The 14,096-nt window shown below is 45.4% G+C and overlaps 1 protein-coding gene across 4 annotated transcripts in view; it reads right to left on the bottom strand.

Annotated features, from left to right (window-relative positions):
* Positions 1 to 14,096, bottom strand: part of WASHC1 (WASH complex subunit 1) — a 273,146-nt gene that overhangs the window by 105,356 nt on the left and 153,694 nt on the right. For all 4 annotated transcript variants that reach the window (XM_030214831.1, XM_030214830.1, XM_030214832.1 and 1 more), the window contains exon 4: positions 13,668 to 13,814. In XM_030214831.1, the coding sequence (XP_030070691.1) occupies positions 13,668 to 13,814 (147 nt within the window). The remainder of the gene's footprint in view (positions 1 to 13,667; positions 13,815 to 14,096) is intronic.

The following is a 14,096-nucleotide window of genomic DNA, read 5'->3' as shown; positions in this document are numbered from 1 at the left end:
AGTGTTTTCTCCTCCTAAGGGGCAAAAGGATGGGATTACAGAAAGGGCAATGCAAACCGGCAATGTAAAAAAAAAAGGGTGCTACATGCCATATAAAAAAGGTGCTGAAAGGAGAAAGAAGAAAAGAAAAAAGGAAAACAGAGTGGTGGTAAAAGGGGACAAGAAATATCTAATAGACTATAAGTGATGCTACGGGGGAGAAGATACTGAAAAATGAATTAAGAAAGCCATGGTAAATGCGAAGTGAGGGCAGTGGAAAAAAAAATTAAATGTCAGAGAGAGGCATAAAAGTGTTGAGTAGGGAGATCACGTGACGCCATGCCAGACAGCAGTCGTAAGTGAAGTGCTCTCCGGCTCCTGACTTCTCCCCCCGAGCATCGGGCCATTTTCGGTCACCCCAGAAACAAGAAACTGACGGCGGAATAGGTGCGGAACACTTGGAAATTTGATTGGGGGGCCGGGAGAGGAGAAATGGCATAGAAATCAGCACAAAAAGAGAAACTGAGACACAAACTGGTGGAATTCAAGATGGCGCCCACGTCGAGATGTGCCGGCTCCTCGGTCTCCTCCACGTGGGTGGCGGAGATAACCTCAGAAATGAGCACAGTGTTAGAAGAACTTTTAGAGAGGCTGTTGTGTCCAATAGATATAAAACTAGAGAAACTGCAATCTCGAATGGAGGATTTGACTCATGAATGTGTGGCATTCCAGACAAGAACAAGTGAGGTGGACGACAGTGTCGGAAGTGGAGGGGGAGCAAAAAAGCTTCAGGAAACAGTTGTCGGCCCTGGAGCAGAAAGTGGAGGACCTAGAAAATCGATCGAGGAGAAATAATTTGCGCCTGGTGGGGCTCCCTGAGCCTCTGGGGGGGTAAGGACCTGGCAACTACAATGGAAAGATGGATTGCAGATAAAATCGACTTCCCCATCAGTATGGGGCCCCTAAGGGTGGAAAGAGCGGATCGTATAGGTCCCCGCCAGGCAAACGACTCCAGACCGAGTGATTATTTTAAGGGTGCTGAATTTTGCCCACAAGCAATATATTCTACAGTCCTCGAGGTCAGAAAACACTTTAATGTACAAGAACAAACGGATCCTGTGCTTTCAGGATTATTCAGCGGGGGTCTCCGGGAAGCGGCGAGCATTTTCATCGCTCTGTGCAAAACTGTACGCCATGAAAATAAGGTTTACCTTAATGTACCCTGCTATATTGAAGGTCATGCACAAGGGGACAGCACGTTCCTTTGAGTCAGCAGTGAAGAAATTCGTGACTCAGTTAGAAGAGGAACTCACGGACAACTCAGGCAGAGATGCACCGCCCTGAGGCAGAAGCGGGATCTTAACTCATTGAAGAACTGCTCGAGGGGAAGGAGCGAGATCCGGATACCCAGGTTTCAGCTGCTTGGGCAGTGAAATGAAGGGACAATGAGTATTACAAATGAGGCAGGTTGTTAAAATGTTAAGACTGTTAAAGTTGATTATTGCCCCAAAACAACAGGAAAGTAATTTGGGTTTAGGAACGGAGGGCTGCAGTTTATACTGAATATTGGGTATGGGGTATGCGAGCTAAGTAATGGATGGAAAGGGGTCTGTGTGGTGATTCTTTGCCTTTTTGTACCACAGTGTATTCTTATAACGGGAGGAGGATTAAGCTGAAGCCTTAAGGAAATATGTAATGTGGGGCTGGGGGGGGGGAGGAGAGGTGGGAGGGGTGTCAATACGTGATGGTTCCCTTTCACGGAACAAAGGTCTTGGGGGTTAGGGAAGGGAGGAGAACGGGAGGGGAAGGAGTGGGGAGGTGTCTAAGTCTTATAGTACTAGTACAAGCAACTTTGGGAGCAGAGCTTACGAAAGTATAGGAAGGCGGGAGGTTATAAGGAGGAGGAAGCATATGCAGAGATCTTGGGCTTGCCTGGGGAGGCAGGGGCTGGGATGCCGCCCTGGGGAGAACAGGTGGAATTATGTTGATAACTATGAGCAGCACTCAAGCTCCTTATGGTAAAACTAGTCACTTGGAATGTAGGGGGAATTAGCTCCCCGATAAAGAGGACTAAAATCCTGCAACACTTACAGAGGCACAAAATAGATATTGCACTTTTACAAGAAACACATCTCAATCAAGCAGAGCATGCCAAGCTGAGGACGTGGTGGGTGGGGGAATGTATTTCAGCTGATGCCCAGGGTAGGAAGGGAGGGGTGGCGGTGTTAGTACGTAAGGGAGTAGCAGCGGCAGTTCGACCTATTTTCTCGGCCCCGGAAGGGAGATACGTATTGGTTGCAATGGATTTTCAGTGTCAAAAGGTCCTAGTGTGCAATGTTTACACACCCAATCAATATGATAGGAAGCTTTATAATTTAGTGATAGGACAGCTACTTAGATATCCTAATGAGTATATGGTGGTGGATGGAGACTTTAATACGGTATGGGACCCCCTGATGGATAGTTCACAAGGTCAGAGGAGTGATGCGTGGGCATCTAGCAGAGGCTTGCAGAGATTAAGCCGCTTGGCGGACTTAGTAGATACTTAGAGAGTGTTGCATCCAGCGGAGAGGGATTACACACATCTGTCACGTGCATACTCTACACAGGCACGGATTGACTACCTACTCATTACAAGGGACGTGTTTATTTATTTATTTATTGCATTGGTATCCCACATTTTCCCACCTCTTTGCAGGCTCAATGTGGCTTACAATACATCATGAATGGTGGTCATATATTAGAAAATAAGCATTTAGTGATACAGAAGGATCTTGCGTAACATGATAATGATAAAACATGATAGTAGTATAACAAGCAACTATTATAAGACAGTTCTGAATATATGTGGAGGAGTTGTGTATATTCACATTGGTTGATCTTTGTGGTATGCCTTGTTAAAGAGATGGGTCTTCAGTAGTTTGCGGAAGTTCGTTAGTTCGTAGATCGTTTTTATGTTGCGCGGCAATGCATTCCACAACTGTGTGCTCAAGTAAGTAAAGTTCGACGCGTGCATTAGTTTGTATTTTAGACCTTTGCAGTTAGGGAAATGTAGATTCAGGAATGTGCGGGATGATCTTTTGACATTCCTGGGTGGTAGGTCTATCAGGTCTGACATGTAGGCTGGTGCATCTCCGTGTAAGATTTTGTGAACTAGGGAGCATATTTTGAACGCGATGCGTTCTTTAAGTGGGAGCCAGTGTAGTTTCTCTATTAGGGGCTTAGCACTTTCATATTTTGTCTTACCGAATATGAGTCTGGCTGCAGTATTCTGGGCTGTTTGAAGTTTTTTGATTATTTGCTCTTTGCAGCCGGCGTAGAGTGCGTTGCAGTAGTCTAGATGACTGAGCACCATTGATTGTACCAGGTTACGGAAAACAGTTCTTGGGAAGAAAGGTCTTACTCTTTTTAATTTCCACATTGAGTGGAACATCTTCTTGGTTGTGTTTTTCGCGTGGTTCTCGAGTGTTAGGTGTCGATCGATGGTAACTCCAAGAATGTTTAGGGTATCCGAAATTGGTAAAGTTACAGCGGTAAATATTGGACCCTATGCTATTTCGGACCACGCGTGGGTGTGTATGGAATGGGAGTTGGGTCAGTTGAAATCTCATTATGGCTCATGGAAATTCCCAGTAGAGCTATATGGAAATGAGGCTTTTAGGGAGAAGATAACGGAGCGTTGGCATGACTACGAGGTTTTGAATGCAGACCATGTGATGGACCCGTTTTTGTACTGGGATGCAGCCAAAGCAGCTTTACATGGTGAAATTATCAGCTATTCACATTATGTCAGAGTAGCACGAAATCTGGAGATTCTAAGACTAAAAGAAAGAGGGAAGCTCGGGAAAGCAGGGAGAAATTTATCTTCTCCTTCCTTGACTCTGTCTCTCTTTCAGACAGATGCATACACACACACTTCCTTTCTCTCTCACACACTCTCTCTCTCTTTCAGACAGGCGCACCCACGCTTTCTATCACACACACACAGAAAAAATTTGAACAATAAGGGATATGTGAAATCACATAAGTCTAACAATAACAAGGTTCAAATTCTGAAGGATCTAATGTTGTTTATACAAAGAACATAGTATATAAACCTGTACAACTGACATTACGTTCATCAACTTTTAAAATTACATTTCAGAAATAAAAAATCTTCCCCGTTTTGCTATTTCATTGCATACAACAGAAATTTTGCTCGTTGTAACGGGGTTTACGGCTTGTTAGAAAATAAATGGTATAAAAAAAACAAAACTTAAAGGGTTGCATATGTGTTTGCATGTCAAGTGGTGCTTAGATGGCAACTCTGGCTATAAAAACAAAGGCCGGTGCTGGACTGGCTTGTACGGTCTTGTCCCTCATATAGCAATCCAGTTTAGGATGGGCTGGAGAGGGCTTCGATTGGAACTCCAGTAATTTGGAACGTGAGGACAGTGCCAAACACTTTTTTTATGGTCTGTATTACGCAACTGATGAGACAGATTTGGATACGCTGGAGTGGGTTTTGACGGCAACTCCAGAAATTGGAATATAAGGACAGAGCCGGGCGGATCATGGTCTATGTCCCTTAACAGTGGTCAAGTATATAATCTCACGTTCATTGTTGATTTAATCTTGAATTGATAATGAATGTGACTGTTGGGCAGACTGGATGGACCGTTCAGATCTTTATCTGTCATCATTAACCATGTTACTTCCCACTTAACATTCAGAGTAATCTAATATAATAATTTGCTCCTTCAACGTTCCAGTGTGTCTCACTGCGTTCGTAACCATCTCCTGACATCAGTCCCCCACAGTAGAAGCCTGCTTGCCTGCTAGCTAGCACTACGTTACTAAGCTCTTTGGTGTGTAAGGCTTGCAAGTTGTATGGACAGACTCTAGCGGTGGCACACAGAAGTAGACTGTTGGAGCTGCAGGTGGCGCTGAATGAATTGCTGCATCAGCGAGCTGCCCAATCTCAAATGTATTATAGATATAAGTTGTACAGATATGGTAACAAAACAGGCCGCCTTTTGGCGTGCCTAGCACAGCCTAGAGGTAGCAAGGAGAGAGTCCTCCAATTGAGAGATAGCCAAGGAACCGTGGTGCGCAAAGATGTTGAAATCTGTGAAGTTTTTTCCAGATTTTATGGCCATTTGTATGAAAGCCCTGCAGATCAGGGATTACCAGGTTCTCTTTATTTGAATAATCTTGAGTTGCCCACGCTTACTCAGAAGGATTTAGATATGTTGAATCAGCCAATACAGGAGGACGAGGTAACTCTGGGGATTGCAAAGGGCCATCTGCTGAAGGCTCCAAGATCGGATAGATTTAGAATGGAGTTTTATAAAATGCTGGGGGAGTCTATAACACCAGCTTTAACCAGGTATCTCAATAGAACGGTTGAGGTAGAACAGTTACCACCGGGCCTGTCATGGGCGCAGATTGTAGTACTGCCAAAGCCGGGTAAAGTTCCATTGAAACCAGAGTCGTACCGCCCTATATCATTACTAAACGTGGAAGCGAAGTTGTTGGCTAAGATAATGGCGACTCATATGGCCAGAGTTTTACCAAAAGTGATACATGAGTCACAAGTGGGATTCGTGGAGGGTAGCCAATAATCTGAGGAGGATACTGGGGGCGTTGGAGACGCTGAGGCGGAGAGGATCCCCTTCATTACTTATAAGCTTTGATGCGGAAAAGGCATTTGATAAGGTATGATGGATCTTTTGTTCAATACTATGGAGGCCTATGGCTTTGTAGGGTGTTTTGTATCTGCAGTTAAAGCGCTCTATCACTCTCCTCGAGCTAAGATTCTGGTAAATGGAGTGGAATCAGCGCTATTCCCCATATGTAGAGGCACGCTACAGGGCTGCCCATTGTCTCTGTTGTTATTCGTACTATCATTAGATCCGTTGATACGAGACATCTTGGATAATCTGTCTGTAAAAGGAATACAGTGTGGTCAGTGTGACTTTAAGATAGCAGCATTTGCTGACGACTTGTTAATGCTGTTGTCAGAACCTTGGGATTCGTTCTTAGCATTAATGGACATTTTGAGGGAATATGAACATTACGCAGGGTTGAGTTCAAACTTAAGTAAATCAGAAGCGTTAGCATCCTCGTTGGAGGTGAAACAGCTGTTGGGTCAGGACTTTCCCTTGAGTTGAGCTGTGGGATCATTTAAATATTTGGGAATAAGGCTGACCATGGACTTGGAGCAGTTATATGCTCTCAACATCACCACCTTATTAGAGGATACGAAGAATCAACTGGGGAAGTGGGAAGGCCTCCCATTATCCCTGCGAGGTAGGGTGAACCTAATACAAATGGTGGTATTCCCTCGTTGGCTATATGTACTGCAGGTGCTCCCGCTTCGCTTGCCCCCAAAAGACCTGAAAAGTATATATAGAATCTTTAGTAATTTTTGCTGGGCAAAGAAGAAACCTAAATTGTGGTTCTCTAGTATGGTGGTGGGGGGAGGGAGGGTGGCAACAAGGAGGGCTTGGGATACCTGATTTATACTTGTAAAATCAAGCATGCTTATTGCGTCATCTAGGAGATTGGGTTTGTCAAACAAGTGAGTTTACTCCGATAGAGTTAGAGGGAGAGTATTTTGCCCCCTATGACCTCATTACATTGCTACACCACAAACTGGCTCAGCTCCCGCATCATCTAAAATACTGCACGTTACTTCAACCGTTAAGGGAGATGTGGAAGCTACTGGTTAAGAAATTAGGGGGGAACCCATCGGTCTTGGATCAACTAGCTTTTAGAGGCAACATGGATTTTAGGCCCGGGCAATTTCTCAGGTGGGAGAGCCTTGGAATCACGAGAGTGGAACATTAAATGGGAGGAACAGGGGACCTATTAAGTTATGAAGAGATGCAAGCTAAGATCGGAGAAAATTGGGGGAATCGCTTTGCATATACCCAAGTTAAACATTACATACTAGCCCTGAATCAAGATTTGTTGAAAACTCGACTGGGACATACAGGCATTCTTTCAAGAACTGGAAACAGAGGGTATGTCAGTGTCGACATTGCACCGGGCACTAGCGAAAAGAAACAATACAAAAAATTTTTCAGAAATTAAAAATAAATGGGAACAGGAATCGGGGGGGGGGGGGGGGGGGGGGGTCACTGGTAGGTTGGGATGTGGGGGCAACGTTGAGGGGTGTCCCGGCTTTGACCTCTGATGAGAGACTACGAGAGTGTGGCTATAGAGTGGTTATGCAGGCCTACATGTCAAGACAACAGTTGGCCCATGTGGGAACCTCACAGGAAGCCAGGTGTGTCAAGTGTGGACAGTCACCTCATACCCTTTTTCATGCCTTTTGGGAATGCCCAGGGGTGCACGCTTTCTGGGAACGCATCCAGAGATACATGTGTAAAACAATGGGGACCCCCGTGACTGGGACCTGGGCACATTTCGTGTTAGACACGCAACAAGCTTTTCATACACTAACCAAGGGTGCCTGTTTATTGTGTCGCAGGCTGTGTCTTGTGGCTCGTAAGTGTATTTTACAATGCTGGATATCCTCAGAACCGCCAGCTTATTGGCATTGGAGGAATCAGGTACATATGTTAGCAACATGGGAAGCTAGAGAGGTGAAAGGATCACGGAAACGGTTACAACAATTTACACAGATTTGGAGTTCTTATATACAAGGATTGAGTCCAAGGGGACGTAGTATGCTTCTTAACATGACACAATAATGTGATGTGGAGGAGTGGCCTAGTGGTTAGGGTGGTGGTCTTCGGTCCTGGGGAACTGAGGAACTGAGTTCGATTCCTGGCACAAGCAGCTCCTTGTGACTGTGGGCAAGTCACTTAACCCTCCATTGCCCGCCGCATTGAGCCTGCCATGAGTGGGAAAGTGCGGGGTACAAATGTAACAAAAATTAAAAAAAATGTATGCCTTCTATGTTAGACTTAAGATGAGTCTTTATGTTTATTTCTGCTCTGTAGTAGGAACCAGGGAAAGGGGGGGGGGGGGGGCACTTGGACTATCAGAGTACAAGTCCAGGTGGGACCGGGAGGGGAGGGGGACGTTAGTTGGGGGAGAGTGGGTGGAAATACATATATAGTGTTCGGGGAGGGGGGGAGTTAAATATTATGAAATCAGATGACGATTTGTAAAGTTTAGATTTGTTGTTCTTAACCTTGTATGAAGGTGTTGTATATTTTGAACAGTCATCAATAAAAATGTTGAAACATAAAGTGTTGAGTAGGAAAAAAAAATGAAAGGAGGTGGCTTGCCTCTGAGTAACACTATCAGGCTTATTTTCGAAAGAGAAGGGCGCCCATCTTTCGACACGAATCGCAAGATGAGTGTCCTTCTCACAGTGTCGCCCAAATTAGCATAATCAAAAGCCGATTTTGGGCATCCTCAACTGCTTTCCTTCGCTTGGACAACCAAAGTTCACGGGGGCGTGTCGGAAGCGTAGCGAAGGAAGGACTGGGGCGTGCCTAACACATGGGCGTCCTCGATCGATAATGGAAAAAAGAAGGGCGTCCCTGACGAACACTTGGACGACTTTATTTGGTCCTCTTTTTCTTACGACCAAGCCACAAAAATGTGCCCTAAATGACCGGATGACCACCGGAGGGAATCGGGGATGACCTCCCCTTACTCCCCCAGTGGTCACCAACCCCCTCCCACCCTCAAAAAAAATTTTTTTTAATATTTTTTCCAGCCTCTATGCCAGCCTCAAATATCATACCCAGCTCCATGACAGCAGTATGCAGGTCCCAGCAGTAGTTTTAGCGAGTGCAGTGCACTTCAGGCAGGCGGACCCAGGCCCATCCCCCCCTACCTGTTATACTTGTGAGCCCTGCAAAACCCACCCAAAACCCACTGTACCCACATCTAGGTGCCCCCCTTCACCCATAAGGGCTATGGTAGAGGTGTACAATTGTGAGGAGTGGGTTTTGGGGGGGCTCAGCACACAAGGTAATGGAGCTATGCACCTGGGAGCAATTTCTGAAGTCCACTGCAGTGCCCCCTAGGATGCCCGCTTGGTGTCTTGGCATGTCAGGGGGACCAGTGCACTACGAATGCTGGCTCCTCCCACGACCAAATGGCTTGGATTTGGTCGTTTCTGAGATGGGCGGCCTCACTTTCCATTATGGCCGAAAGTCGGGGACGACCATCTCTAAGGTCGACCAAAATTTCGCAATTTGGGCATCCCCGACCGTATTATCGAAACAAAAGATGGACGCCCATCTTGTTTTGATAATAAGGGTTTAGTGGGAATTGAGGGTTACTCTTTCAAAATGTGTAACGTATAAACTGGCTAAATCAGAGGCCATGGATGCACCCATTGTAGTGCCCTTAATCTCCTGATAACATGTATTCTGAAAACAAAAGAAGTTATTAGTCACGCTATACTTGCAAGGGTGACAATTAGACGATTCGGTATCCCCTGTGCGTGGTTCTGGCTCTCAAGATTTCTTCTATGATGATGAATGATTCCAGCTGGGGAACATTGGTGTAGATGGCCTTGATATCTATAGTAACAAGGACCAATCCAGAAAGGTCTTTGAAGTCTTGAAGTAGCTGTATCATATGAGATGAATCACAGATATAAGAAGGGATTTGTGGTATGAAAGGCCTGAGAAAAAAGTCAACAAATGTGGAGAGAGATTCTAGAATGGTCCCATTGGCAGAGATGATCGGTCTACCTGGAGGATTAGTGAGAGATTTATGTATCCTAGGTAATATATATGGTTGGAGTGATGGGGTGTTGTACTTGGAGACAGGGGCGTATCTGAGGTTCGGCGGTAGGGGGGGCAGGGGCTAGAGTGAGGGGGCACATTATAGCCCCTCCCGGCCGCCGCCCCCCCCCCTACCGCCATCAACCCTTTCCCCGCCTACCGCCGTCACCTACCCCCAAGGTCCGCTTCCTCCTGCCGGTTTTTTAAAATATTACTTCAGCTGGCGGGGGACCCCAACCCCTGCCAGCCCAGCCGAGGTCTTCTTTAACTTCTTCATCCTCGTGCTGTGAAAGCTGCATCCTTCCAGTTGGACAGGAGTCTGACGTCGCAGCATGTTGTACGTGCAGGACGTCAACGTGCTGCGACGTCAGACTCTGTCCAACTGGAAGGATACAGCTTTCACAGCACGAGGATGAAGAAGTTAAAGAAGACCTCGGCTGGGCTGGCGGGGGTTGGGGTCCCCCGCCAGCTGAAATAATATTTTAATAAACCGGCAGGAGGAAGCGGACCTCGGGGGTAGGTGACGGCGGTAGGCGGGGAAAGGGTTGACGGCGGTAGGCGGGTCCAGGGCGAAATCTGCGGGGGCCCAGGCCCCTGTGGCCCCACGCAGATACGCCCCTACTTGGAGATACTGGCATTCTTCGTTGGTCAGGAACCCAGCTTTGGATGCAACCTTGATGACATTTTTGATTTCTTGTTGTAGCTGAGTTGTGGAGTCTGATGGCAATAAATTTCTGAAGTATATTCTTCTTTACCCATGACGATGCCCCCACCTTTGTCTGCTGGTTTGATTGCAATTCATGTGATGCTCTCCATATATGCTATTATTTCTTGTTTCAATTTTTATACTATGCTAATCACTACATACAAGCACATATTCATGTAATGTTCTCTATATATGTATGAACTCAAAGATTTTACTTCTCTCATGTGGTTGTATTTATGTCATGCTCCTTTACATTTTTTCACATACGATTGTATCTCCTTTTTTAAATATGATAATGGTCTTATATGATTTTATATGATTACATAATTTTCCATATTTTTGCAAGATTGTATTTATTGTTTCTATTTGTTGTGTTTTAGACTCCTGATGCAGGCCCTTTGCGAAAACACGGTGCCGTGTTGATTAACATTGCCTTTATTCCATCATTACATCTCCTGGGATTTTTGGAAGAGTCGTGTTGATCATGCTACTCCCCCAATTTTGTTTACTTTGTCCTGATTGTAGCAGATCCTGTTTGTCCACCTTGCTAGTTGTTTGTGTTGGACTACCTAAAATACATAACATGAACATTATAATTACTTTAAAGTATAGTAAATAGTGAAACAGAAAAAATGTTAGCACATAAAAAAAAAGCCAGTGGTTAGAAAAACAGGCAATTATATACTGTCAATGGTGTACATAGTATATAATTGTCTTATTTTTCTAACCACTGACTTTTTTATGTGCTAACATTTTTTGTGTTTCACTATTTACTGTAGACTCCTGAGGCAGGCACATCCGTTATGAAACTTGATGTCGTGTCGAATCTTGAGTATCAATTTTCAGTTTTATGCACATTTATATGCACTTTTATATATCACAGCAATAAATTGTATTTGTTGATCCCGGGGTTTGTTCAGCTTTCCTTTGATTCCCACTTTCTTGTGTGCTGCTATTTTCCCGTGGGACGTTTGTGTTCAGTTACCTTTTGGTTCCTGTTAATCTTCTTAGGGAAGATAGGGACTGACAAAGGGAACTCCCAGTTCTTCACTTGAACATCCAACAAGATCTTGTGAAGCGAGACTATCATAGCCTCTTCTAGGAGACTCTTAGTCCAGGAGCTCAAACATCTTAGCCCTGGGCTCATCCTCCACTTCCAAAGGAATGGGAATGGCAGCTGCTATTTTCTTAAGAAAAGATGGGAAGGAAAGGCTCTCAGGTAGAGATTTTCTCCTTTCCTGTAGAGGAGAGGGATCAGATGGGATGCCATAAGACTCCTCCTCCAAAAGGTACCGTGGATCCTCACCTGATTTCCATGAGTGCTCCTCATCGGTGTCAGCCAGAAAGCTCTTCACGAAAAGGCTGAGATCGAGCCCACCTTGACAAGGAGGAACTATGTCCCCAAAAGGGGAGTCAAGGCATCGGTTCCAGCCTCGACTCTGGTGAAGCTTCCTCCACCGACATCGAGGGGGTCCCAACACAGGCGGCACCGGCATTGGAGATCTCACTGCAGGCTGATGACCATGCGGAGCAGCATGGCAGGCGCAAGCACCCCAGACACCGATGCATTCTGTTGTATGAGACCCACCAAAAGCTCAGGGACCTAGGCCTGGAGGTGTTCATCGAGGTCAGACATTAGGGAAGCTGGGACGTCGAGACATGCAGCTGAACAGTCGAGGTTGGAGTGGGTGCTTAGTCCTGGCTGTGCTGAGACCCATGCACCAGCACCTCATGTATGGAGGGGGAGCAATTCCCATGGCTCCAGCGCTTCTCAGGTACCGGGCGTTTCCTCAGTATCCTGGAGCTACCAGCACCATGTGTCGAGGGCGATCAATGCCAGTCATCGATGCTCCTCAGTGTCTACAAGAACATCGAATCCTCACATAGCCTCGGGGTTAGGTGTGATTCTGACCGGTCCCGGGGGGCCTGCACAGCAACCAGCATCAAGGCAAGAGGAGACCCATTGCGAGTGTTTACAGGCCTAGCAGCCATGTGGACCAACCAAGGCTGCTGACCTGGCTCCAAAATGTTTTTTTCACTGATCCTCTCTGGCCAACTGGGTTCTTTTCTACATACAAAGAAAAAGAACAAAGTTAGAATGGGAATGTTCAGGTCCCAAACACTGAAGACACCAAGAATGGGTGTCTTTGCCAGATATGCTCCTATTGGAACTGCAACAGCGCTTAAAACCACTAGAAACCTTCAATGACATGGAAGGAAAAACAGCTGTGGCTAAATCAAAAGACTCAATGGGCCGGAAAAAAAAAGGCAAAGCACCAGAAATAAAAAATAGGAACAAGCCCGACCAGAGCTCAGGCCTAAGTGTGGCCTACCGAGCATGGTAAAAATAAAGGACACAAAGAGAGGACAAAAAGAAACTAAAACTCAAGGGTAAGGGGGAAAAATTGCCCCAAAATAAAACAAAGTAAAAAATAAAGCAGCACAGATGGAAAGGCACAAAACAGGCACTCAGAAAAAAAAAACACTCTCGAACCGAGCTGTGATAAAAATGGCGTCCTCTCCTCACTGTGGAAAAAAGAGAACTGGAGGTCCCACGCTCTCGAGGCAGGCAGAAAGGTACTCACACAAACATGGTGGGAGTGCTACATGCCCTCTTAAAGCTACAAAAAGCTTTTTTCAATCTCTGAACCATGCGAAGTGGGACATGTCACCTCACATGTGAGAATTATTGGTCTGCTTGTGCTCAGAAAATAAAACTTTCATCCATTATCATTAATACCTTCTCAAATATACTAATATTCAATAGCACCTCAAAGTTCACCACAACCAATCCTTCCTCAGTTCGCCCCAAGTTCACACGAAGGAGCGCTCCTTTGTTGGCGGATGGCTCTCCAGTGAGTAACGCCTCTGGCATCACCCTCAACCTCTTATAGACGCCGCACTCCTCTCTGACGTCACAGGGAGGCGGGTCTATTGGTGTTCTGAGTCAGTATGTGCTGCAAGTTGACAAATCGGGAGGAATAATTAGCTGGGTTACAGCAGTGTTTCCCAAGTCCAGTCCTGGAGTACCTTGCCAGTCAGGTTTTCAGGATATCCACAAAGAATATGCATGAAATTTATTTGCATACACTGCCTCCATTATATGCAAATCTCTTTCATGCATATTCATTGAGGATATCCTGAAAACCTGACTGGCAAGGGGTACTCCAGGACTGGGCTTGGGAAACACTGGGTTACAGCACACAGATGGCAATGCGTTCAACAGATGTAGGTAGGCAGACGCCACAAAACCTCTTGTTTCTATTCTGTATTTTATTTACCTGTAAGGTCTTCTCTTCTAGTAGCCGGTGTTTACTCTGAATCTTATGCCGTGGTCGCTTTTGGGGGCTTTGATTCTCAACACCTGCGAAAATCGAACTGTATTCCTGCAACTTGTCTTGTGCTGGATACTTGGCACTAGAAAATACCTGTTAAAAAAGCAAAAAGAATCAAACACATGGACAGGATGCAGCTAATGTATAAACAAAAATACTACATTAAGAAATGAACTTCTCTCCACAGCTTAGTGATTTGGTGGACAGGCATGAATGAAAGGTAGTCAAGGGAGAAGTACTGCTACAAAATGAGGTTTTGTGTGGGGCCATAAATATGGTATTAGGTTAAGGTTGATTGATGATAACAGTACAGAGTAAGAGTCAGAAAGAAATGCAGACAGAAAGCATAATGAAGACAAAGATTCACTCTAAACC

The sequence above is a fragment of the Microcaecilia unicolor genome, chromosome 9 (genome assembly GCF_901765095.1).
Source record: "Microcaecilia unicolor chromosome 9, aMicUni1.1, whole genome shotgun sequence".
NCBI classification, from domain to species: domain Eukaryota; kingdom Metazoa; phylum Chordata; class Amphibia; order Gymnophiona; family Siphonopidae; genus Microcaecilia; species Microcaecilia unicolor.
The sequence above is the reverse complement of the archived record's forward strand: the minus strand, read 5'-3'. Positions and strand labels throughout refer to the sequence as shown.